The sequence below is a fragment of the Phyllopteryx taeniolatus genome, chromosome 12 (genome assembly GCF_024500385.1).
Source record: "Phyllopteryx taeniolatus isolate TA_2022b chromosome 12, UOR_Ptae_1.2, whole genome shotgun sequence".
NCBI lineage: Eukaryota > Metazoa > Chordata > Actinopteri > Syngnathiformes > Syngnathidae > Phyllopteryx > Phyllopteryx taeniolatus.
Genome location: NC_084513.1, coordinates 19707461 through 19732959, shown reverse-complemented (window position 1 = coordinate 19732959; position 25499 = coordinate 19707461). Strand labels below are relative to the sequence as shown.

The window sequence follows — 25499 nt, the reverse complement described above, 5'->3', positions numbered from 1 at the left end:
CTGTAAACATCACCACTGTGACACTGAAGTACCTAAAAACTACATTTTGACAAAAATCTGCTAAACTAATGACACACACACACACACGTAAAAAAAATAAAATAAAAATGTAAAACAATTCAGTAAAAATGCAGTTCACACATCAATTATTGTTATAGCAGCATGGTGTTTTAGTGGTTGGTACAAATGCCTCACTTTATTTTTAGATTTGGAGTTCCGGCCTTCCTGTGCGGGCTTTGCATGTCTGTGTTTCCCTCCACATTCCAAAAACACACGTTAGATTCGTTGAAGACTAAATATTCCACAGGTGTGAGTGTGAATGGTCGTTTGTCTGTCCTGTTATTGGCCAGCGATCAGTCCAGGATGCACCCTGCCTCTCACCCAAAGTCAGCTCGGCTAGGATTCAACTCACCTGCAACCCTAATGACAAGTGCTATAAAACACAGATGGATGTTATTCACTGAATACCCCAACAGCATCAAGAGTATTTTTCACTTTAAAAAGGCAGAACGTTTGAGACACTCACTGATGTTATACTCAGATTTATTGATCAAATTAGAACATCCCCAGAACAAACACGTAACCGTTCCCAACCACAGGAATGCATTTAAAATCATGTCAATTTCAATTAAAATCACAATCATTTACTTCCCATAAAATAACGTGTTATAAGATCCCAGCATTTTATATAAATACTCTTGTATTTCTGTTAAATATCATATCATTTGTCATGCCGGCTCAACACGTGAAGTCGAGACAATAGCAAAAAGCAAAAAAAAAAGGTAATTAAAGCAAGTATAACAATAGAAAAGTCAAAAATGTATTCAGTCTTTCAACAGATAGTAAAATTTTTGAAAATCAATTTGTGAACCATAAACATCTCTTTATGTGCACACATTGCATTTATTCAGTAGGAGGGGAAAAGGGCTTGGATTAAGGTAGAGGACGGGATTGATCAGATTGCCATCATGAAGCAGTCACGTTGCAAAATTTCATGTCCGTACTGCAGATGCACATGCAGCGTTGTCATAACAGTCGCGCACCCTCCCCCATCCCCTCTACGTACGGATTATGAACAAGTGAGACAAGCAGATCAGAAAGAAGGGTGGCGGCGAGTGAAGTTATTACGGAGTTAAGCACACCAAAACGGACACTGAAACACCCAAAAGGACCGCCTCGACAACAACCCCAAAAAAAACACTTCAAGTATTCCCACCCTGGGCTTCAAGTATTCCCTCCGCACCTTCAAATTCACCACCAGCTCTTAGGTTTACCACATAGGCAGGCTAAAGATATAAGTGCACTCCAAATTCAACTATACATATAGGATTGATGACACTACACAGCCGTAGACCAGTTAAAACAATCATGTTTTCCATTTTTATACACAACCATGACGACGATGACGACGTGGGATCGACATTGCGCGACCGCATCATGTTCCCCCGCCCCCTGAGTGTAATCTTCAAGTTTTGACGTTTTTAGGGGAAAACGGACACACGGCGCCCTTGTTTTGTTTGCTTTTTTTTTTTTTTTTTTTTTTTATTCCACTATGAATATATTAGAATCAAAAGAGCAATCGCTTGTCCTTACAGACCCCGTTTGTGCTTGAGTGTGATGGCTCCATTATGTAAAAGCTTCTGGTTGCACATGTGACTTCCTTGTCGCTTGCTCATGTCAGACTCTAGGGGGGGGGAAGAAGAAGAAAAAAAAAAAAAAAAAAAAAGATGTTATTCCACTCGGTTGTAGAAGACCACAACATAATCCAAATGTTTATGATACTGTATATGTACAGGGAGTCCTCAGTTTACGACAAACACAGACATTCTCTAGAATGAAAACCTTCAACTGAGCAAGAAATTCACCCAAAATTGTCACGAAAAATACTTACATAAAACTTCAGAGGTTGAATTGCCAAGGTTTGGAGAACTCTGGTATCCCACATCAAAATAGTACTGCAATAACCACATTGAATCTACAGTATAACGTCAAAGCTATACCATTTTGATTTATGTTTATACTTCAAATACCGTTACGAAAACGCTAAATTTATTCCAAATACAACTATGACTTGATTTCTGACTAATTCCTACTTCGTTGGTAAACATTTTAAATAATGTAGATTTTTATTTTTACGTAATATTCAAATTTCTTGGTTAATTATTTTTTTAATCACAAAAAGCAATAATCAAAATTGTACAAAAATAAATCTAGCTATAATTTTCACTTATTGAGTTGCACGAAAATAAATCACATTTTTCCATTATATTAAAATGTATGATTTATATATATTTAAAAACAACTTAAAATAGCGCAAATGGAACATTATTCTTAAGCAGAGAATTGTGGCCAGTAGAATAGGTCATGTACTTTAGTCATCAAATTTTTTTTTCCTGAATTTGTTACGAAGAATTTAAGAGGCATTTGAAGCGCTCATTCCGTATTTTGGGGAAAATTCCACAAAAATGGCAGCCATTTGGCACATTGCCATTTCAAAGTGTTGGAAAACAACATACTGTATTCAACTTTTGCATCTCGACAATCTTGAAAAGGCGTACGTAACTCACCTAAACCTTTGTTCTGCAGACACTGTGACCGACAAACTGGCCCTCAGGAGCCAGCGGCAATGCAGCTCCTGCATTTGTACAACTTGGGGTCATGGGTGCGGATGTGGTTCCGTACATTCCTCAGTCGAAAGAACGTCTTACTGCAAAGCTTCAGAGTAGAGGGCAGGTCAGACAACATGATCCAAGCAAACAGTACAAAAAAATACAATTTTAAATCGACCCTCGGCATTAACTGATTGTTGAAATGTTCTCGACTGGAAATCATAATTTTAAATTTTTTTTATTAAAATAAATATCAAACTGCAGGTATTGATTAGCTGGCTCTCACACCACCGTTCTTCTAGCCAATCCTGGCATGGGAACAAAAGTTTCACAATTTAGCATCGCTCGTCTGTTTAGCACAGTAATTCCCAACCACTTTACCGCTGCACATGAGTGTGCCCTGAAAGATCATCGGGTGTGCCATGAAAAATGATCCAATTTCAGTTAGTTGGTCCTAAAATGATTTATAACACTAATGTTATCTTTGTGGCTCTTAGTGGCATATGGTGACAAGCAGAACGATTACATTTTATTTTCACTGAATGGCAGAGGGTACTGTTAACCTGCCTATCCATCTTTGGCCATTCTTACAAGGGAATACAAATTGTGAGAAAAACGAGACAAGCTCATCATTACTTTCGTATATATACACGTTTTGTGATATTTTTGTTTGGTGGTGTGCCATGAGATTTGTCGAATGTGAAGTATGCGCTTTGGCTCAATAAAGGTAAGGAAACACTGGTCTAGTATATCCATCCATCCATCCATTTTCAGAGCCGCTTCTCCTCACTAGGGTCGCGGGCGTGCTGGAGCCTATCCCAGCTGTCATCGGGCAGGAGGCGGGGTACACCCTGAACTGGCTGCCAGCCAATCGCAGGGCACATCGAAACAAACAACCATTCGCACTCACAGTCATGCCTACGGGCAATTTGGAGTCTCCAAGTAATGCATGTTTTTGGGATGTGGGAGGAAACCGGAGTGCCCGGAGAAAACCCACGCAGGCACGGGGAGAACATGCAAACTCCACACAGGCGGGGACGGGGATTGAACCCCGCACCTCAGAACTGTGAGGCTGACGCTCTAACCAGTCGGCCACCGTGCCGCCTGGTCTAGTATAGTGGTTCTTAAATGTTGTCACCCTGGGACCTGCACTTTCCTGTGGTTGCGACCAACTTGTATAATACTGTAGTTAAGAATAAAGAAAGTGTACTGTTTCAAATTGGCCTCTAAAAACATATTTTTAAACACCCTTTCAAGTGAGTTTGACACACCACCAAAAGCATATCGCTAACTATGATGTCCGTTAGCCAGAGGCTGAAATGCACTGCATTTGTAAACTAGTGGTTAGAGCACAAGGCAATTACACTTTCTGTCGCTTATCTAATATGTTCCACATGGGAACTTGGTATACCTCTACACAGTACCTGAAAAATCAGAATATGAATACGTGTGATTTTTTTTTTTTTTACTAGCTGTCTGCAACTCACTCAAAATGGGCCCACGACCCACTACAGGGTGCTGACCCACCAGCAGGTCCTGGAGACGTTTTAGTGAGTCCTGTTACCACGGATACTGTATGTCTACCCAATTTTGTGTCTGTGAAACTATTGTCACAGGCTAATTTTCATTAGGATACACATGCTTGAAAAACAATGGACCGTTCACAGGTTATGTTGATGCCCCCTAAAAGGCAATTCATTAAAAAACAGCAAATGTAAGAATAATTCTTTCAAATGTCCAACTTTAGCTTTTTCAAAGTTTTTAATAGTTAACATGCCATATTTTAAGACGCGATGGACATCATCATGGATGAACAGATCGTTTGGAATTCTGTCAACTCACATGGTTGCTGAGGAACCATATTTAACTGATGAGTTTAGCCTGATGTATAGGTTTTGTCCCACCGTTCAATTTCAAGGGTCCACTATCTAGATTGAGAGGTCCTGGTCGAGGATGAGGAGTGTCTGGACTTACCAGACACGGCCAGTGCTTGCCCTCAATGTGCCGCAGGCGATGCATGATGAGAGCGTCGCAGTCCCGGTAGGAGGTGGAGCATTGCATGCAGGAGTGCGCCGCCTTCGGGGCTTTCGGGGCCTGGCTGCGTGGGCCCCGCAGCTGCTTTAGCCTTGCTCGGCGAACGGAGTCCAACACGACGCAGCCCCTGCTGCTCACTGGGACGCCGGTAGCCTCTTGCTGGTGGGTTTCACAGACAGAAAGCATGAAAGATTGTAAGAAACTGTACGTGCACAAAGATTCAGGCTACCAATCCATCCATTTTCTATCATGCTTGTCCTCATAAGGGTCATTGGGTGAGCTGGTGCCTATCCTTTGCAGACTTTGATTGAGAGGCTGGATACACCCTGCACTGGTCACCAGTCAATCACCGGGCACATAAAGACAGACAACCATTCACACTCAATTTCACACAGATGGGGAATTCAGAGTATTCCATTCATCATGTGCATATTTTTGGAACGCGGGAGGAAGCCGGAGTACCCGGAGAAAACCCATGCAAGATTCGCAACATTGAAAGTCCACACAAAAAGTTCCAAGCTCAGATTCAAACGGGGCCAGAACCTTTGGTTGCGTGCCACTGTGCCGTCCAAGGTACTAATACAATATAAAACTGTCGTTATGAACCAATGGCTCTTTACCTACCTTTGGTATGACCCGTGTGGCCTTTGCCCCTCTGGATCTGGCCAGACTAGAGTTTTCCCGTGAGTTGGCCCTGAGTCTTTGGACCCTCCTCTGGCTCACACTCCTCTCCTCCCTCTCCCTCTTCACCACTGGCAAGGCGGGCAGTGGTCCTCTGGCTCTCAGTGCCCTGTGGTTGGATTGAACCATTCCAAATTTCTCACCGACTTGGGACACAGAACGTGTCAAACAGATATCCACGCTCTCTTCCTCTTTCTTTATCCCCACGATGGGTGCCCCGGACGGCCGACAGAAGCTGAACAAAAAGCCAGAGTCCAGCAGTTTGATGGGGGGCTTGCTCTGGCGCTTACCCAGGTCTGGAGAGGGAGGATCCAAAAAAGGGCCGCCAACTGGCACAGGATCCGCAGGTTCCTCTTTGATGACTTTGTACAGAGGGTGGTTGTAAATGGCCGGGGGAGGCGAGTGCTCAGAGAATTGGAACCCACCAGCGGGTTGTTCGCTCTTTACTTGTCCCTCAGTGTCCATCTCCTCCCTCAATACTTTCCTGGGTCTGCCCCGTGGCTTCTCCTCCTCTCTTGTGCTGCCCCGCTTGGGCTTGGCTTTTGTCCCCGGACGGCTGCTGTTGTAGCGCAGTGTCTTGACTGCCTCGACAGTGACATTACTCCTGGCCTGTTTCCTCTGAGAAGGTTGATTGATTGATGCGAGAGAGAGCCCTGAGACGGAGTATTCAGCTGGTTCTGATTTGATCCTGACTGTGTTCCTAACTGGAATTTTCTTGGAGATACGACGCAGGGGCTGCTGGACAGGAGGATGGACGCGACCACAATTTCTCACAGACCGTCTGAGCTCTCTCCCACTGAAGCCAGGCTGGGATGTCGGTTGGAACATATCCGGTAAGGCACCTTTACTTCGCATGCTCCTGTCGCTAGGAGGGACTTGTTTGTTGCGATTATGTCTCTTTGATATTCCTTCAATGACAGCTGAAGCCCCAGACTTGGTCTTCCCCGCCTTGTTGAGTAGGAGACTATTTACAGGGTCACAGAGGGGAAGAGACAGTGTCACAGGCCTGTAAGGTAGTACTGGGGGAGCGGAGCGGGGTTTCCGCCTCTTGGTTAGCGAGTAGTTGTTGGCTTTTAGCTTCCTGAGTCGTTTCTTCTGCCTCCAACCAATTAAATCTTCCGGTCGAGGGAGAAGGGCGGTCCTCTGCAGGCCGAGAACCAACATCAGTTTGTACTTCTCCTGGGCTCTTGCATAGTCCTCCTCATCCACTCTCACCTCTTCCACTTCCTGCTTCACCCTGACAGGGCTACAAATCGGACTGGATCTGGGGGTGCAAGGCTTCCGGTTTCGTCGAGGACTTTCTGGCTTGGGCATCAATCTCTGAACCTGCTGAGCAGCACCAGGACTTGAACGGAGTAGACGGGTGTTGGATGGAGATATGGGAGAGTAAGTCTTTGACTGTTGAGTTCCAATGATATTTTTGGATGCTCCGCTCTTCTTGGAGGAAGGAGATTTGAAGTCCATAAGCTTCATCCTGTGTGAGGGACTCACAGGGAGTCTGTTATAAACGCTAACATTTGGTGTCCTTCGCAAACTGCAGCTCGGACTCCCTTCGTCAGATGTATCCAGTGTTAGGTGGAAACTGCCAAAGTTTTCTTCTAATTCCCTTTTCCTTTTGGTTTCTGTCTTCTGGTGGTGGCGCTGACTGCAAATGCCACCATAGCCCAATTTGAAGTCCCGGCTAGGATGAACAATGTGGCGGTGCTCTTTCATGAGAGCAGAGCAGGCCTCCACAGCAGGCCACATGCCAAGGTGCCGGGCCATGGTGATAACTTCAGGGAGGTCCTCCCAGCGCACACACAGGGTGGAGGAGTAGGAGAAGTCCAGCAGAGACAAGAGGCTGTCCTCGCTGAAGCCTGAGTGGAGGAGACAGAACCTTCAGTTAGATACGCGAAGCCGTGGTTGATCGGTGAGCTAGAAGACTGAGACGCTTTAGTCTACATAATGAAACAGAGGGAGCTAATAGAGTAGGACAATACCAGCAAAGTCATTGAAAATCTGCTTTCAAATGCTGCTCCTTTATGACCTCATCTCTTGCCAACTCTCAACAGACCATTAAAGAAGTTGCAGTATTTTCTGGCAAGTATGTTTTGTAAGATGTAAGCCTTGTTTCTTCCAGGTATAATGAACGCAGTATTTTGAACAGATTAAAAAAACTGAGTTCGATTGGTGTGTGCTGGAGGGGTTGCTAAACGAAACAAACTGAACTACCCTGATTCCAAAGTAAAAGATGAATGTAGTACTTTGATGAGATCGTGAGCTTTGTGAAAACATGTCGATTTATCTTGCTAATCATGCTGAGGAACATGAACAATCCTGTATTGATTCATCATAAAGACAGTTTTGCAATCTCAGCAATCCCCCACATATTCATGGGCCACAATTAAAAAATTTACCAGTTTATTTTTTTTCCGTGGAACCTATTCTTAGTTGAAGATTTCAAACGCAAAAGGATTTTTTGAGAATTGAGTAATTGTTTTTTATTATTTCTGATTCCAGGTTAAAGCTAATCATTTGGAAATATATATTAAGCAATGGCCGCACGGTGGACGACTGGTTAGCACATCTGCCTCACAGTTCTGAGGACCGGGGTTCAAATCCCGGCCTCGCCTGTGTTCTCCCCGTGCCTGCGTGTGTTTTCTCTGGGTACTCCGGTTTCCTCCCATATCCCAAAAACAAGCGCGGTAGGTTAATTGAAGACTCTAAATTGCCCGTAGGTGTGAATGTGAGTGCGAATGGTTGTTTGTCTATATGTGCCCTGCGATTGGCTGGCGACCAGTTCAGGGTGTACCCCGCCTCTCGCCCGAAGATAGCTGGGATAGGCTCCAGCACGCCCGTGACCTTAGTGAGGAAAAGCGGAACAGAAAATGGATGGATATTAAGCAATTGAGATGCTGTAGTAATATAGTAGTATAGAAGCTATAATAGCAGCAAGTTAATGAGAAATAACAAGCGCAGATGTTTAAGGGCGCATGTGACAAGTGATGAGTTTGTGATGAAGTAAATATGTACTGGCTAGTGATTGGCTTAAATGGAGAGGGGAGCTGCAGCAGAACGCATGACGTTTCTTGGTTTCTATAATTTAACCTTTACTTTTGACGAGTTTTACATAGTACTTTTTAAAACTCACCTATTTCCATATTTCCACCCTAAGATTCAACAAGATTCCACCACAGCCCTGGCTAATAAAAAAAGTAGTAATCGAACCGATGTTGAAGTGATTATCTTGACTGAGAGTCTAAGAGCTTTGGTATGTTAGGTAGGAGCCAAGTTGAATCCAGATTGTGAGCGGAGAGTCTTTGCCACGTGTGTATGTTTTTACTCTGCTGGGTGGCCATTACAATTTTCAAGGTAACAAACAATGGTCTCGATACTGCTTGACAACTGGTATTTTTAAAAGTTGCGAAGGCAACGTAGACATGCACTTCCGCTTAATTTTTTCGTGAGTTTAAAATGTTATCCAAGTGTTTTTGGATCACAGTTAGAGTACATTTAGGGTTTACACTATTAATATAACCAATTGTAAAACAATTTGAGGGGGGCGTCAATTACCGTATTTTCACGACCATAAGGCGCACTTAAAAGTCAGAAGTTTTCTCCAAAATGGACGGGGCGCCTTATAATGTGGCGCGCCTTATGTGCGCACCGAGTTAAAAAAATCTATAAATGTTGTTGTGTGATGAGCGCTCCGCTTGACTGACTGGCAGTATTTCCTGCAGACACACTGCTTATACAAGCCACCTTCAAAATAAAAGCTTCCCAATAATACGGACGTCAAAGCTCTTCGGTTAAGGAATGCAACCAGCAAGGTTAATTTGAATCTTGAGATGCATTACCAGTAAGATCTATGTCTGCCTTTATACTGGAGTCCATCTCTGTAAAAATTTCCTGGAAGTGGTCGCTGACGGCTGCCAGCACGGCTCTGTGCGCGGCGTAGGACTGCCCGTTAGTGCGCACAGTGATGTCGCAAAACATCCCCGCCTCCCGCTGACTCTTCAGCTTGCTGAGCATGTCAGAGCTGTGCGACGCCACCGTCTTCGTGACACATCCTTGGCCGCCCAGCTCCTGGGAGACAATTGGATTTTAAGAGGGGGAAAATAATGGGCTACGTTGTGGGAATGAAATGCGAGAAAGCCCGTGTCCGTGACATCAAGGTGTATAGAGGATGAGAGCGAGCGAGTGTAAACTCAAAAGTGTGTGAGACAGAAGAAAAAGGAGAACTTATGACACATTAGCAACAGAAATTCTGCACTACTTCTCAAGATTGCAAGCCTTACTCACCTCTGTCTTCTTGCGTCGCTGGCTTTGACATTCGGGACAGTCCAGGACAAAGTCTCTGATGTGGAAGTACATCCCTGCAAAGACAACAATGTAGCCTGTGTAGCCTTGCAAACTACAGCCACAACAATAAACCGACAGAGTGACTTTGAAACCAGCCTGTGAAGTGAAATAGCAAGCCAAGAATAGTGGGTGACTAATGTACAACAAAGGGCTCTTTTAGCATGTTTTTCTTTCTGCTTTTCAAGTTTGAAATGAGTGCTTGACAAGATAGATGCCAGCTGGGTCACTTTATTTAGCTACAGAGACAAACTGTTTGCACTGCACTTGATAATACATGTTTGTGCATATCGAGGGAAAGTGCATTTATTTCAATAATTGGTTTCAAAAAGTGAAACGTGTATGTTATATTAGTTCACCACACACAAAGTGAAATATGTAAGCCTTTATTTGTTTCGAGTTTGACGATTATAGCAGAAAGAAAAAAAATTATTTCACAAAATTAGAATATCATGACAAAGTTCAACACTGCAGGCTCCTTGTGTCCCAATCTTGTCAGCTAATTAACGCAAAACACCTCAGCCTTTAAAAGGTCTGTCTGGCTTCATATGCTTCAGAATCATGGGGAAGACTGCTGACTTGACGGTTGTGCAGAAAACCATCATGACATAAGGACAAAGGTCTTCAAAAGAAATTGCAAAAGAAGCTGGATGCTCACAGAGCGCTTTATCCAAGTACATGAACAGAGTGTTAAGAGGCATTGGAAAATGTGGCTGGAAAAGCTGCACAATTGACAGCGATGACCGCAGCCTTGAGAGGATTGTCAAGCAACGGCGATTCAGAAATCTGGGGGCGCTTCGTAAGGAGTGGACTGAGGCTGGTGTCAGTGCATCAAGACCCACCACATACAGACGTCTGCGTGACATAGGCTACAGCTGTAGGATTACATGTCTCAAGCCACTCCTGAACCCAAACCAATGTCAGAAGCATCTGTGCTGGGCTAAGGAGAAAAAGTACTGGTCTGTTGCCCAGTGGTCCCAAGTCCTCTTTTCAGATGAAAGTTGATTTTGCATTTCATTTGGAAATCAAGGTCCCAGAGTCTGGAGGAAAACTGGAGAAGCACAAAAGGCAACCCGTTTAAAGTCCATTGTGAAGTTGCCACAGTCAGTAATGGTTTAGGGAGCCATGTCATTTGCTGATGTGGGTCCATTGTCTTTTATCAAGTCCACAGTCGACGCAGCTGTCTACCAGGACATTTCAGAGCACTTCATGCTTCCCGCTACCGACGAGCTTTTTGGTGACAATGATTTTATTTTCCAGCAGGATTTGGCACCTGCCCACAAAGCCAAAACTACCAATACCTGGTTTAATAGCTATGGAATAACAGTACTTGATTGGCCAGCAAACTGGCCTGACTTGAATCCCATTGAAATTGTCAACAGAGAGAACAGAGGGAACAGAAACCCCAAGATGCAGACGATCTGAAGGCCAATTTCAAAGCAACTCCAACAATAACGCCTGAACTGTGCCAAAGGTTGATCAACTCCATGCCACGCCGCCTTAATTCTGTAATTACTCCAAAAGGAGGCCCAAAGTACTGAGGGCATATTAGTTTAATACACTTTTCAGACGGCCAACAATTCTGTGTTTAAGATCCTTTTGTGTTGGTCATATGAAATATTGTAATTTTGTGAAATACTGGATTTTTTTTTTGGGGGGGGGGGGGGTCTTTCTGCCATAATCACCAAAATTAAAGGCTTGAAATATTTCACTTTCAGTTTCACTGTTTGAAACAAATGGACTTTCCCTCGATATTCTAATTTTTGGGACATACCTGTACACTTACTGTTCTTTTAAAATCTATTTATTGGCGTTCAAGTCACGTGACGACAGGCCACGAAATGGTGTTTTTGATGAGAGAAGTACGAGGGGGAAAGATGACCGTCCTTACCCTCCCACCAGTAGTTGTCGGCCACGCATTTGTACGTCTCCTCCAGGGAGAGGTGACGCTTGCCGGGGGGTCGCCGGTGAAATGTGGCGACTGCCTCCAGTCTGCGATCCTCGTCCAAAACCTCTCGGTAGTTGAGGAAGCCCCTCTCCAGCTTCTTTCGGTAGAGAAGCCCGTCGATCCACTCGAAGTTCGGCGACCAGCTCCTTTCGTCGGCGACACCCGACCACGGCTTTGGGCAGCACGTCGTCGCCTTCACGGCCATCGTGACTTGCCTTGTATACCCTGATAGATAGGACGGAACTTTGCCCCTGTTTTGAGGAGGACCCCAGTCAAAACTCCTTAAAAGTCCAACTTAACACACTTTGACACCCTGATAACACATCGGTTGGCTATCCAGCTAACTCGTTACAATTAATATAGAGCTCTTTTATCTCCTTTAAGGCTTATAAACGGTTAATGGCGAAAGTGCCAATCGCCATTTCAGTAGATGCTCCTAAATTTGTAGCCAACTTGTCATCGAGGGCATCAATCCTCCTTGCCTACATATGAAGTATTTATATGGCTATAGTTCATGTTTAAAAAACGTTTTGGTCACATTGTTGTCGTTGCGTTCAAACGGCGACAGGCTTGGTTTTTTGGGGGGGGAGGGGGGGCAGTGGCCGTTCGCTCGAGTGGAGATAACAAATGCAGCCCAGGAGGGGAACCGCGACAAGTGATGTCAAGCCAGCCGCCTCGCTCGCTCCCCGGCCGCTAGCAAGCTTTCCCCCCGGGCAGCGGTCCGCGATGCATCTACCTCAGGTGGTCGGGAGTGGCCTTCGGAGCCGAATCACTGCGGGTGGCGTTAACTTGAGATTTCTTTCGGCCAACTCGAGTCGGAAGCAACATGATGACGCAGCTATCAGCTCACCATCGCCACCTCCAACGACCTAAAATAAATTAATTAATTAATTTATTTTAGGTTAAAAAAAAAAAAAAAGCGAGGTTGCCCTCCGCTATTAGCGCTAAAAAATGTTGCAAAAAAAGCGTGCCAACGCGCACCGGTTCATCACATACAAGAGTTCATACCGTTTCGGTGACGGCAAAATCCACTCCGGAGGTGAAATAATCCAAATTTTAAACTCACAACCTTCTGTTTGTTGCTAATCAGCCTAAGCAAACCAACTCCTCCCCGCCTTCACTTCGTGCACATAAGCGTTAAAGTGACCGAGTGAGCTCGAATGTGATTGGCCGACGGACATGTCAATCCTTTAGTTTCCGTTCCTCTTTTGGATCAAGTTAGGGTGACCAGAATTGTCAAGTTGGTTTCTTCCTAAAAAAGCGAGGTTAAACGTTACATAGATAATAGCGCTTTCGCAGTATTGTATATATTTAAATGTTAGTTTATAATTGAGGAATTCTCAGAGATTAAATATTTCCATTTATTTTATGATCGTAATGCATCTGTCTTTTTCTATTTTACTCATTTAACACGATTGTCTAAGAGATCTCGAGCAATCACTTTGTGCACGCAAAGCACTTCATTAATATCAGGACTTTTAATCATGATTTATTAAGTACACATTCAAAAAACATACTAGCAGTGTTACAAATGCTCACTTTTCTATACTCTATTGTTGTACATTTAAGACCAAAAATGTGCATAACTGTAGGTCCATGTTTAAAAAAACACCAGTGTTTAAACTTGTTACAAGTCTGTTCTTACATGAGTTTAAAGTTTACAATAATTTTAAATAGCTCTGTGGTAAATTCCGGTTACCAAAACTTACATCACAAGGCCTTTTACGTAAAAAAAAAACAAAAAAAAAACTACACTTTTAAAGTTTAATGAATAAAGGGAACATCTGACTAGTGGTTAGCACATGTGCCTCACAGGTCTGAGGTTTGAATCTCGGTTCTGGCCTTCCTGTGTGTGACCTTTGCAGAGCCCCCATGCGGGTACTCAGCTTCCTCCCACTTTTCAAAAACATGCATTTTAAGTTCATTAAAGACACTCAATAGTCCACAGGTGTGAATGGTTGTTTGTCGATGTGCCCTGCGATTGACTGGTGAACAGTCCAGGGTGTAGCCTGCCTCTCCCCAAAAGTCAGGCTCCAGTTATCTACAACTCTGAGGACAAATGCTATAGAAAATTGATGGATGAATGGTTAAAGTGGAATATTGAAGCACAAGGAAAATCTGATTAGTTTCCGTTTTGTTCTTAATGAGATGAGGAGACCTCTTTTATTAACAGGGTGGAGGAAAAAAAAAAACTTTTACATTTCATTTTGAGAGTTCAAATCAGACATGCCAAAGACGATCAACAAATTAAGACACAGGAAATATATTCAAAATTCACACAGCACTAATCCTTCAAGTGCTTATTTATTACTCTGCTGTAATAGGTTTTTTCTTACAGTATTAAGAATTTTAAGATCAAAATGTTACATGCTAATTTAAGACACGCAGCAGCTAATAATCATTCAAAACTCCCTACTCAAAGCCATTGTGATCAATTTTGAGTATATCGTCCGTGAACGTGTTACCCTCTTAATCCCAATAGCACTGCGTTATTACACACAAGATGTTTTGATCATGACGTCACTGCGACAGTCACGCTAATGTCATGGTCCCACTAAGGCTGAGTGCCGCTGCTGGCCGCAGAGGCATCGTCGTTGGTCTTGGGCCGCTTGGACTCCGGAGGCTGGCAGAGGGGATCGCTGGGAGGAGAAGGGCGTCCTGGACGGGGAAGGTAAATGAAGAGAAAAGAGTTATACACGTGACTGCTCAACAAGCCAGTTTGACCCCCACACGGGTCCTCGGTTTATCAACTAGTTTCATTCCCAGCGCATCAACCCAAATTTGTTTTTCCTGTAGTCTATCACTAACCAATACTGATGCAGTAGTAAAGTCGTAATTTAATTACAGTAAATATTTGTATGAAAAACACTTCTACACTAAATACAAAACAAATAAAAAGGTGTACAACAGTAACGGAGTGTGCCTTCTTGTGCCGCATGCATACGTAGGAGTCCCATTCGTAACGACAAAAAGTCACATGTCAGGACGTTCATAAACCGAGGACAGACCTCCTGTACCGCTTTCCTGATCACAGTGAGACTTCTTGGGGGGATGCCACATGGGCCAAGGAAGAACCAGAGTTACATAACATTGCTACATACAAAAGTTTGCAACATTCTATAATTGTGGGTGAACGAGGCATGAATGCAAACGACAAAATTCGGGCAAATTTATGAAGGTGCTGACTCACATTTTTATTGCTTCCGTTCTCAATAGCGTAAAGGGGGTTCTCGGGTTTATTAATATTACATTAATGAAACAGAATTTGGCACGGCTTCCTGCAAGTATATCAGCTTTGTTTTAAATTAGAAAGGTCCACATTTCACAAGGAGACCTTCTTGTTACATTTTTATTTGGTGGTGAGTCATGAGATTTTTCTAATATAAAATGGGAACCATGGCTCAATTTAAAAAAAAAAAAAAAAAAAAGACGCTCGGTACCAATATTTTTGTAACAAAAAGCTGAATTTGGAGAAAAATGGACATGGTTGAGATGACACACAGCTAGGCTGAATGGTGATACACACTTAGAGATAAGCTCTAAAGAACCTTTATAGATGAAATGTTTTATAACAGTTCTTCTGAGGTTTTATGTGTATTTTGAACTGCATGTCGGGCAAGCGTGTTGGCCGTATTCGTACGTGTCAGTCAGCACATTTTGCCACACTACAGTGAACAGTTTTATTTTAGCTTTCGTTTTGTGGTTAACGTTCATGAAGAAAGTAAAAAAGTTACTTAAAACATCGTCTGTACAGTTGACCTCGCTTTATGCTATGGTGTCCTGGCCAACCTGCAAAGGGTTATTTGTGTGTATACATATATATATATATATATATATATAATTTTAATTTTTTTTAAACCAATTGGGGGTCAAGCAGTGTTCTATCACATTCTACAGATCGTGCCTGACCTCTAACACTCCACTGTAGAACAAATCAGTACACCCATTGTATAATATTTTAAGAAACCAAAATATGTAAACCATGGAGCAGCATTCTCAAACTGGTACTTGTGCTGTATGGCTATTTAACAACAACAACAAAAAAAGGTTGCGAGGTTGGAGCAGCCATAATCCAGACTGACCATGTTTAGCTTTCTCAGTGGATGCTGGAGAGCTGAAGAGCAAACTGGCTGTATGCGATCCAACGGGAGTCAAAGAAACTCGCCTAGGAACAAAGAGAAATAAATGAATTGCAGAAAGTCCATTCATGCTATTGATCTTGCCGACTTATTCATCGTCTAGTCATAAAACTAGAAGAAGAATCATCTTTATTGTCATGAACATGCATGCATTCACACGAAACTAAACTCGGCACCGTCAGCTGTGAAAGAGAAGTTTCAAGTTACACATTTAAATACAAAAGCTTGCACAGACTCTCCATTGTCTGCGAGCAGCCTATCCGAGTGATTATTTGATAGTCAGCAGGGGGTCTAACGAACACCCTAAAACCAGACAAGGCTTTTCTTTTGAGCTTGGAACTTGCAACAGCAACCAAAACAAAGCAAGTGATGTCAAGTCTCTCAATTGAGACAGCACGATACAGTCTCACCTCATACTTTATTAAGTGCACCTTTTCACAGTCTAATGAGTAATGAAATCTAATACATCATCAGTGTAAAAGTGGAAAAGATTTAACCTTTCTAAAGATCATAATATTAATAAATTAAGTGAAAAGGCCAGAGAGCTCATTTACTTTACAATATGTTCATTATTGAGGATGTAGTTTGCAGAGGTGTAGAACTGCACCATCTCTTAGTATGATGCATTGTGGTACTATATATGTCCAAAACCGAAGTAATAACCCAAATAATGTAGACCTCGACAGAGCCTCTGGTAAATGCTAATGTAACAGCCGTTTGTTAAGTTTGTTTGATAAGGCATAAAAAGTGATTTCCAGGAAAACTTTCACATGGAAGTGTCCTTGAATTTGCAAGAATCTGTATAAAAGGAATTCATTTTGCAGTTTATGGTGTTACAATAAAGAAACAAATCTCACCGCCATCCTTACAGAGCCATTTTTCCCCCCCTCACTTCTGTTAATACCGTAGTTCGGCCGTGGCAGAGGTCACCCATATCTTTATGATGATGCATGTCTTGTATTGAATCTCATTAGATTGTGCTGATGTGGGAAGGCGCAGTAAGAATACAAATCATTTAGATATCAAAATGAAGAGATGTTTGGAGATGCACTGCAGCATTTCTTAATCTTTTCATTGCTGTAAACGAGTCTGAGGAGAATTTATTGAGAATAAGAATAAGCAGACTCGTGGTTTCCCTCTTATACGGTATTTACCTCGGAGTGGGTCCTTTAGAAGACATGGCACCTTTAGGAGTGGTGGGCAAGTTGGTGCTGTTGAGGACTTTGGGTGTTGTGGGAGTTAGCGGGGTGAGGCGGGACACCTTTTTCGAGGAGCTCGGTGTGAGTGGGTTGACGCAGGGTTGAGGAGTTGAGGGTGCGCTCGTGCTTCCGGACGTCGGTGTCTGAGGGGTAGAGGGTGGCGTGCTTTTTGGAGTTGTGGGTTTCCCCCAGGCCTCTAGCGTGTTGAGGGTGATCTTTCGAGGCTGAGGCTTGGACTTTGTCTTCTGCTCATCCGGGGTCCTGACAGAGGAGATGCTGTTGTCTCTTCCTGAGGTCAGGTGGGACGTGGGCGTAGTAGCTGAGCTTGGAGTCTGGGACACGGGAGATGAGGTCCGGGCTGTTGGCGTCTTTTTGCCCTTTTTCTCGGCACCGCTGGTAGGGGTGAAGACTTCCAGAGTGGGAGGCTCCTTCAGTGGTGTTCCCAGCTCCCCGGGAGAGAAGGACAGAAAGGAGCAGTAACCATCTGTGGAGGACACTGCCAGGAATGAACCATCTCGAGACCTAGACAAAATGGAAGCAATTGATAGAATTACAGGGAGAACACACATTCACTTTTTATGTCATAGATGAAACAACCGAAATGGTTTTGGTGTCGTAGTCAATGTCGAATCTCTGTGATATTGAACTGTAATTTTATACTTCTAATCACCAGTCTTACTTTTCAAGTATTGGTACCTGGGACACCTGTGGTAACTTTGGACAGTAGCCTGTCAAAGAGTTTCACGTATGTCCCTCTTCATTTAAAATGATTAGTCAACAAGACCCAAATGTCCTAATTTGGCAGTTGGCAGTACACTATTAGTGTTCTTTGCAATTCAGATTTTTAAATTGTTGCTTCTTCTCTTGGGCAAAAACATTGTTGTTAAGAAATAAAAACAACAAATATTTGTTAAAATTGAAGCTTTTATTTGTTTATTTTTACATGGATTAATCACAGGGACCTAAAGCAAAGGAGGGATTTGCTCTGGTTATGACCAGGCCTAAAGGTCTGGCAGGTGGTCTCTGCCCACCCTGGACCCCATAAAACCCCTGATTGACCCCTCTGTTGCTTCAGGTCCCTTTGGTATTAACCTGTAAAAAATTGCTCTTCAAAATTAGAAAGTCGCTCCTCAAATGAAGTCTTCAGTTAGAAAAACTGCTCAAAGAAAAAAAAACGTTATTTCGAGCCTTGAGATTTGTTAAAAGTCTTAAGTGACTTTGTTTTGGGGGATATTTTATTTATTTATTTATTTATTTTATTTTTTTTTAATATAATTTTCCCGACAATTCTGGTTGGTTTTAAAAATATCATAAATTTTCTGTAGCACTTCGTCTTCATTCGGGCTGCGGGTGATGTGGAGCCCATCCCAGCTCGGGTCACCAGCCAATAACGGGCACATATAGACAACCATTCACACTCACGGATGGTCAGTGAATCTAACGTGCACTGGGGGTGTAGTGGGATATGCTGCTGCAAACAACGTGGGTTCAATTCCTCGCCAATGCCTAAATACCGAGCTGTCTTTTCATCCCTTGTGAAGAGATTCAATTATTCATCCCTTTAAGGTGCCTCCACGAGCATTTTTACAACTGAATAAAATATGAATGAGGGTGATTCCACTCAAATGACGGTCATTGGCTGGCAGAGGCCCCTCTCCGATGCAACGTAACGAGAGTGAGTTTGCATGCCAAAAGAGTGAAAGCATTCTTGTTTGGAACGTGTCTCTAACTTGGATGCTAAATACTTTTGTTTCCACACCAACACTCAGACTACAGCTGTCATATCTAGCCTTGGTACATAAACTGTTGAAGCCTGCTCCGATGAGAGGAGAAATGTCTTCCAAGACAACCAGAACAGTCCAGTTGCGATCGATTCAATGCTCTGAGCATACAATGACCGAGATGAATGAGAATATTCACAGGCAAGCACGGGGGAGAACATGCAAACTCCACACAGGAAAGCCTGAGCCGAGATTCAAAACCAGACCCTCTCAACTGTGATGCAGATGTGCTAAGCACTAGTTCAAAATGCAAACTTTATTAAAGACAAATTAATTTACGAAATGTTATATTAGTCCTTCCATTTTATTGCACAACTGAATTATGATGCTATACATTATGAGGTCCTGGACGTTCGCTTGAAGAAATCTTTAACGTCTTTAACTGGACATCTTTAACGTTTAATTGACGGCCCGGACCCGAACCTCACAACTTTGAGGCAGACGTACTCACCACTAGTCCATTATGCTGTCAAGAAGGAGTATTATTTTACGGTAAAATGTGTACGAAATATGTCATTCGTTACACTTCAAGTCCAGTCTAACTAAATGTGTCTTGTCATGTTTTCGGCCTTAGAATTACAATGTAGCAGAGCGATCCATTACCATGTGAGGTCGCTGAGTGTGTGGTAGTGAATGTTGGACACCAGGCCAAACGGGAGTGCCTGCTGCGTGTCGTACAGGAAAACGGAGTCCTCGGAGGCCACTGCAAATACCATGCGGTACGGCAGCTTAAATAGACTGGGAAGGGGCTCGGTCGAACCGTCTGTGATTGAAATGGAAAAATATTCAGAAAACATCATCATCAGAGAAGACAAATACAAGTTTAAAGCTACTTCAGGGATGTGTTCTTGCCTTCTGCCTTCTTGGTTCTCAGCTCATAGTAGACCGGACAACACCGCACAGCCAGCGTGGCCTTAGTTGGACATGGCAAGTGGGCAACTGGCCTAAAACACAACAATGAATTTTCAGTAACAAGTCCATTACATACCCTTAACAATAATAACTAGTGCATTGTCAAAGGTCACCTTTTGAGGCTCTTCCTAGAAAAGATGTAGGTAGTATTTGTGACGGTTTCCCCGACCTCAACACACCCGGCTGAGAATGGAGGACAGCGAGAAGATTTCAGTTAACACGCAAATGCCCTTAAATAACCAATGTGACAATTTCACAAAGAACACGTTGTACAAGTACCTGGAGCAAGCAAAAAAGAGCCATCTGCTGTGAAGGAAAGACGTCGGAAGAAGGACCTCATACTGTCATCGTGGAAGATGCGGTGCTGCTTGACCTGCAAAGATAGAAAAAACACAATGTTCGTACGCTTTTCTCGAAATTTAAATCAAAGCACTTTCGCACCTCCGAGGTCTATTTTCAAGCTTCTCTCGCACTTTATAGTTGTAGTTAATTACGTATTTGTATTGTGAATGTACATACCAATACCGTAATTCCACAAACAGCGGCAAAGAGTATGCGCTGTATCTGGAGGGTGCTTTTACAGGAGGGTTGTCATTTTACAACGCTCCCGATATACCACGTTTCGAGGTTACGGACAGCGCGGCGTGAGAACATGCTGTCACGCTGCACAAGAATGCACGCTCAGTTACTGTCATGCTTACTGTTTTTCATTTGTTTGATGTCAATTTATGTTCAAAAAGCTTTTTTTCCCAGACAAGTACTTAGTGTAATTATAACATTTCAATACTTTGAACAGCACGCAATTGGCTTTTTTTTCCTCAGCATTGTAAGACGTTTTACGTTTGGCAGCACGGCGAAGTAGTAGTTGGAGCCGACCTTTGAACCCAGATCTCTCAGAATTGCAAGGCGAATGTGCTAACCGCTTGTTTACTGTGCTGTCTGTAGTTACTTTTATCACAGTAAGAAAAGATGGTACTATGTAAAATCTGTTTTTAGAAGCAGACGAAGGAAAACATACAAGTTTTATGTTTGATTATGTGTCACCTGTCTGTAAATACGCTATGAAACAGTTATGAAAAGTAAATGCCTTTCTGTCCAGTGGGTGAAGTTATGGAAGGCATTACCCGAAGAACTGAAATACAGATGAAACATTTCACTTTAAAATAAGGGTCTAGAGAAATGATTATGCATAAGTATAGGCTTGAATATTAGTTTAAAGAGAGCCATACAATTTAGAAATAATAATAACCCTAACCCTAACCCTAAACCCTCTATTCATTCATTCAAATAGAACACTTTATCCAAAACTTAAGGAGTTTTATGAAATGCAGTGTTATAATGTCACCATCTTCAAGAAAGCGTGAAAGATTATTTTGGAGATTTCAGTCAATTTATGTAACAAATTTAAGTGACTAGCAGTGACCAAGTTGACAGGTGACTAAAATGTGCTCTGTGTGTACTAACCTCTCCGTCTGCAGGTGCGCCCGAGCTCATTTTGCTTACACAGAAGGCTTTCTTCTTCGTATGAGTGCTGTACACGCGCATTACCCTGAAAAGGAGGAATATTAAACCACATGCATGCCCGTCAATTAAATGGACTGAGCTTTTAAAGCCTTTGTGGGTAACGATGGGTACCTGTCACAACTGAGAGTGGCAACATATTGCCCCAGCGGATCCCACGTCACACCCTGCACATAGCTCTTGTGGTCATTCAGGATGCACAGTTTCTGTCCTGAAAGTTGAAAATAGCAAATGACATTTTGTGACTTATGCGTACATGTTTTGATGTTTTCTCAGCAAACCTTTGTTGATGTCCCACATGATAGCGGTGTTGTCAACAGAACCGGACACCATGCAGTTTCCATCGCGGGTCCAGCAGATGTCATACACATCCTCAATGTGGCCCCTCAAAAGACGTCACACAAAAAGCTGCATTTATATAACACTTTGCTCTTTCCCGTTTTTCCCAAATTTTAAGGGAACGGGACTACACAAATGTCAAGGTAGAGGGCTTACAATGTGTACAAAGCAGCACTTTCTGCGTCGGTAGGAATTAATGCCATTATTGTTGTTTTGTACCTCAATGTCTTGACGACAGACCAACTCTCTTTGTTTAGCTGAGCATCTTCTTCCTCCTGGAACACGGGTGCCTGTTCAGGCTCTTTGCTGTCATTGAGCTTCCACAGCAGAATGGCTGCATCTGAACCAAACAACAAACGAATAGAGGTCATTTGCTAATAAAATAGCACTTCTCTTTTGAGCAATGGTCATTACATTTTTGTCAACAAGTGTATTTTCCCTGATGACAACCCCCCCCCCCCCCCCCCCAAAAAAAAAAAAGTACGCTGACAAAAACTATGACAATTTGATGTGACACTTTCGTCAACAAATAATAACAAGATAGAAAACTTTAACAAATCATGATGAAACAATTATATGCAATTTTGTCTTTTAGAAGGTGGGGACCAGCTACCAAAGGGTTTCTGTTTACTGTTTTAATGCTTTTGTTAATGCTGAGAAAGCACAGTTGTGGTATTTGTGCCGAGTGCTTTGAATGTATCTGAGGATTACAGGTAAAATAATTAAAATGACTGATTATTGGCAATTGATTTATTCATGAAGAGCAGGTCTCCTGTTTGTGGTGAATGTTATATGATGAATTGTTACCCGAATGCTCTGTCAGGCAGCTGAAATAAAGGTGATTGTGCATAAAATAACAACAGTTACATGTTTATCTGGGTGTTTAAATAGTCAAACTGGTTCAAGGGCACTTTGACAGTAGCCAGGAAGCGGGTTAGCACCTCTCCAACAAATATTTGCCCTTTTTGAATCATAAAATGTTGGTGCAGTTAAAGGAGTGGATCATTGAATGTATTATAGTTTATGCCATTTGAGTTACTGTTGCGTGAATGGAACAGTCCACCTTATCCATCCATCCATTTTCCGTACCACTTATCCTAACTCGGGTAGCGGGCATGCTTGAACCTATCCCAGCTATCTTTGGCCGAGAGGCGGTGTACACCCTGAACTGGTCGCCAGCCAATTGTAGGGCACATACAAACAAATAACCATTCACACTCACATTCACACCTATGGGCAATTTAGAATCTTTCATTAACCTACCATGCATGTTTTTAGAATGTGGGAGGAAACCGGAGTACCCGGAGAAAATCCACGCAGGCATGGGGAGAACATGCAAACTCCACACAGGCGAGGCAAGATTTGAACCCAGGTCCTCAGAATTGTGAGGCAGATCACGACTAAAATTTAAAGCACGCATCATCATCATGGCAAAGGCTGAATTTATGTTGCACTTCTTGCATTTTTTTTGCGTTGGATCAATTGGCATAAGTATTGACGTGTTGGACATACCATCTCCTCCTGAGGCGAGATGCTCTCCACTGGGGCTAAAGCGGACCACATTGACAGCCTTTGTGTGTCTGGCCAGATTAGACAGAAACTCCACCGCCGCCTTTCCATCTGGGCCCATGTCGACTCTCCAAAGCTGCATGAACATGACATGAAATAAGGCATGACTTTTCACAAAAATGTACAGCAGATGCTTTCTATACAGCTGATTTAACTGATTTTAACAATTCAAGTTAGGGCGATTCCTTTTTGTGACTTCTGTAGTGTAAGGCTTGTCTCTACTGATGTGCACTGCTTCCACTAGCAACAAGGCTGCAAACAGAGAGAAGTAGTTGCACAGTGTTGCCAACTTAGCAATTTCATCGTTATATTTTTATCGTTATATTAGACTTTTCCGACCCCTCTAATGACTGTTTGAAAAAAAGTGACCAGAGAGTCTTTGGTCCAGCTAAGAAACATCAGCGGACTGATTTTCACATTGTTTTTTTTTTGTATGACAAGAAAGGAGTCCACAGTGGAAGGAAATCACAGAGTCTACTGCACTGGACATTGCCAAAGACAAAGTGCCATGTTGCAAAAGCAGGGCTTTGTCGACTCATTGGAAACTTTTAACCCAAGGTATGTGCTTCCAAGCCATAAATATTTCGCAGAGGTCGTCTTGTCTCAACAGTACGAACTGAACTGAACACTTAAAATGTGAATTTAATTTACATACATGCTTTGACAATATGGACATTTTCCAAGATAAAGAAAACACTTATTTTGACATTATCTGTGAGTTAATGCTGGGAAAAAATGTTTTGTATCAGGAGAAATAAAGCAAATCCCAGAAGGAGAGGGGGAAAAAAACTTGTTTTGAATAATGTCATCGTCATTTACTTTTCTCGGATTTCTCTGAGGAAAATGGGATATATTTTTTTACATTTTTTTTTTTTTTTAATGTCATGTCGCCCAGCCCTTGTACAAAATTATAAGGAAAAGTTGTCGTTGTCGACTCACCCTGACCGTGGTGTCCACGCCAGCTGTGGCCAAACGATGAGTGCGTCCATCGGAGCTGTGCTGGAAGTCCAGACTGTAGACTGGCTCCTTGTTGTGCCAGGCGATCTCACAAGTTACAACCTTCATCTTATTTCAATCTAACACCGACCTGCGAAGGAAGCCATTTTAGTGTCAGTAATTCAATGACTAATCAAATTTGACGGCCACTCGGGCGAGAAAAGTAGCTTACAATTGATGCTGTTACAGTTAGTCAAGACATGAATGAACGTATACTTTCATGAAAAATTCTCATACGCGAACCGTAATGCACATAAACGATGTTCTAATTGGGTTATGCAATTTGAGTTCAGTATTTTACCTTGACTGTCGACCGGTTGAAGAATATGAGCAACTTCCCGCGTTTAGGCTTGTTCAAAACTTCCGGTCCAGTGCTCGTCGATGATTGGACAAAAATGCGGAAAAGGCGGTGATGGAGGGAGACGAACCAATCCACTGACCACCGCAAGTTATCTCGACAAACAAAACTAGTTAGCATAATTCAACTATATATAATAGTAAACATAAATTATAGTGTATAAATTACTAATATACAAATTCTGCTTCAGCTTCCCTCCCACATTCCAAAAACATGCAAGTTGGTTCACTGAAGGCTCTAAATTGGCCATAGGTGAAAATGAAAGCGTGAATACTTGTTTGTCTATATGGGCCTCTTTGGAAAGTCAAATCTGAGCTTTATGCCACCTTTGCTTAACCTTTTTTTGGAATAAGTCATCAGGTCAAGGAGAGATGAAAAGGTGCTTCCTTTGCAAATGTTTTTTGGGTCATGAATCGAGAACATATTGAATAATAGTATCAAACGTCAGGGAAAAAAAAGAATAATATCAATAGAATATCAACATCCGCAAACGTTTTAATTTATTGAACAGCACATCTGTGGTAAGAGACAAGCAAACACTACACATTATGTCATGGCAATAATCCTAAACAAAAGGATGACGTCATCCTAATACAACGATTTAATTATCATCATTCTATTTTATTGCTGTTATATTATTTCCTCTAGTGTGCCACACTGTAAGAAAAGTACATTTGCGTCTTACATTTGATGTTCGAAATATATACAGTATTACCTTAAACGGGTTAAAAAATAAAGGTCATTTCTGTAAGTGTCAAAAGTAATAGAAAAAGATGTATTGAAAATATTCTACGTCTGGTGACAAAAAATGAAACTTGAAAGTCAATAAACTAAACTCAAGTTGGGGTTAAAAGAACCGTTCACAAATATCTAACAGTTAGGTGAGAGGTTTGTAAACTCACAGATCCTGGAATGTACCATATCCTTTAGAGGGGGTGATTTTGACATTTTCAGCCTAGCTTTAAGACTGCGCCCTGAAAAACTCGTTAATATCCTACTAAATCGCTGGAGTCCGTGTGTAATATTGGTGTGTTTTTGTTTCGGGGTCGTTTTAATGGCGTTTTAAACTAATCTA

General features: G+C 42.4%; 2 protein-coding genes across 5 annotated transcripts; both read right to left on the bottom strand.

Annotated features, from left to right (window-relative positions):
* Positions 1-526: 526 nt before the first annotated feature.
* Positions 527-12775, bottom strand: si:dkey-229b18.3 (uncharacterized). 3 transcript variants are annotated; one of them, XR_009791124.1, is made up of 10 exons: positions 12619-12775; positions 12347-12479; positions 11554-11861; positions 9606-9679; positions 9161-9389; positions 5268-7180; positions 4584-4802; positions 2568-2715; positions 1892-1955; positions 527-1684 (listed from the first exon to the last, which is right to left on the bottom strand). XR_009791124.1 is itself a non-coding variant. In XM_061792429.1 (9 exons), exons 2-8 carry the CDS (start codon positions 12436-12438, stop codon positions 2611-2613), a joined length of 2940 nt encoding a protein of 979 aa, XP_061648413.1. In that variant the 5' UTR covers positions 12439-12479; positions 12619-12775; the 3' UTR covers positions 527-1684; positions 2568-2610. The 3 variants fall into 3 exon arrangements, 2 of the variants coding, with proteins under 2 accessions (XP_061648413.1, XP_061648414.1); XM_061792429.1 differs by lacking the exon at positions 1892-1955; XM_061792430.1 differs by lacking the exons at positions 1892-1955; positions 12347-12479 and having other exon boundaries at positions 12619-12759.
* Positions 12776-13732: 957 nt separating this feature from the next.
* Positions 13733-25447, bottom strand: chaf1b (chromatin assembly factor 1, subunit B). 2 transcript variants are annotated; one of them, XM_061791895.1, is made up of 14 exons: positions 24368-25447; positions 24010-24157; positions 23014-23146; positions 21721-21841; positions 21444-21547; positions 21277-21373; positions 21106-21190; positions 19921-20014; positions 19755-19824; positions 19582-19673; positions 19333-19492; positions 16904-17470; positions 15693-15775; positions 13733-14268 (listed from the first exon to the last, which is right to left on the bottom strand). In XM_061791895.1, exons 2-14 carry the CDS (start codon positions 24133-24135, stop codon positions 14165-14167), a joined length of 1836 nt encoding a protein of 611 aa, XP_061647879.1. In that variant the 5' UTR covers positions 24136-24157; positions 24368-25447; the 3' UTR covers positions 13733-14164. The 2 variants fall into 2 exon arrangements, with proteins under 2 accessions (XP_061647879.1, XP_061647880.1); XM_061791896.1 differs by lacking the exon at positions 24368-25447 and adding an exon at positions 24239-24367.
* Positions 25448-25499: the final 52 nt, after the last annotated feature.

Bases quoted from the DNA above. Each gene is read 5' to 3' on its own strand.
- si:dkey-229b18.3 (XM_061792429.1), bottom strand. From the start codon at position 12,438: ATGTTGCTTCCGACTCGAGTTGGCCGAAAGAAATCTCAAGTTAACGCC. The intron at 11,862-12,346 runs GTAGATGCATCG...TCCTCAAAACAG, and splicing joins GCCACTCCCGACCACCTGAG to GGGCAAAGTTCCGTCCTATC. The intron at 9,390-9,605 runs GTGAGTAAGGCT...ATTGTCTCCCAG, and splicing joins AGCGACGCAAGAAGACAGAG to GAGCTGGGCGGCCAAGGATG.
- chaf1b (XM_061791895.1), bottom strand. From the start codon at position 24,135: ATGAAGGTTGTAACTTGTGAGATCGCCTGGCACAACAAGGAGCCAGTC. The intron at 21,191-21,276 runs GTACCCATCGTT...CCTCCTTTTCAG, and splicing joins GCCACTCTCAGTTGTGACAG to GGTAATGCGCGTGTACAGCA. The intron at 15,776-16,903 runs GTAAATACCGTA...CTTTGTTCCTAG, and splicing joins TCTAAAGGACCCACTCCGAG to GCGAGTTTCTTTGACTCCCG.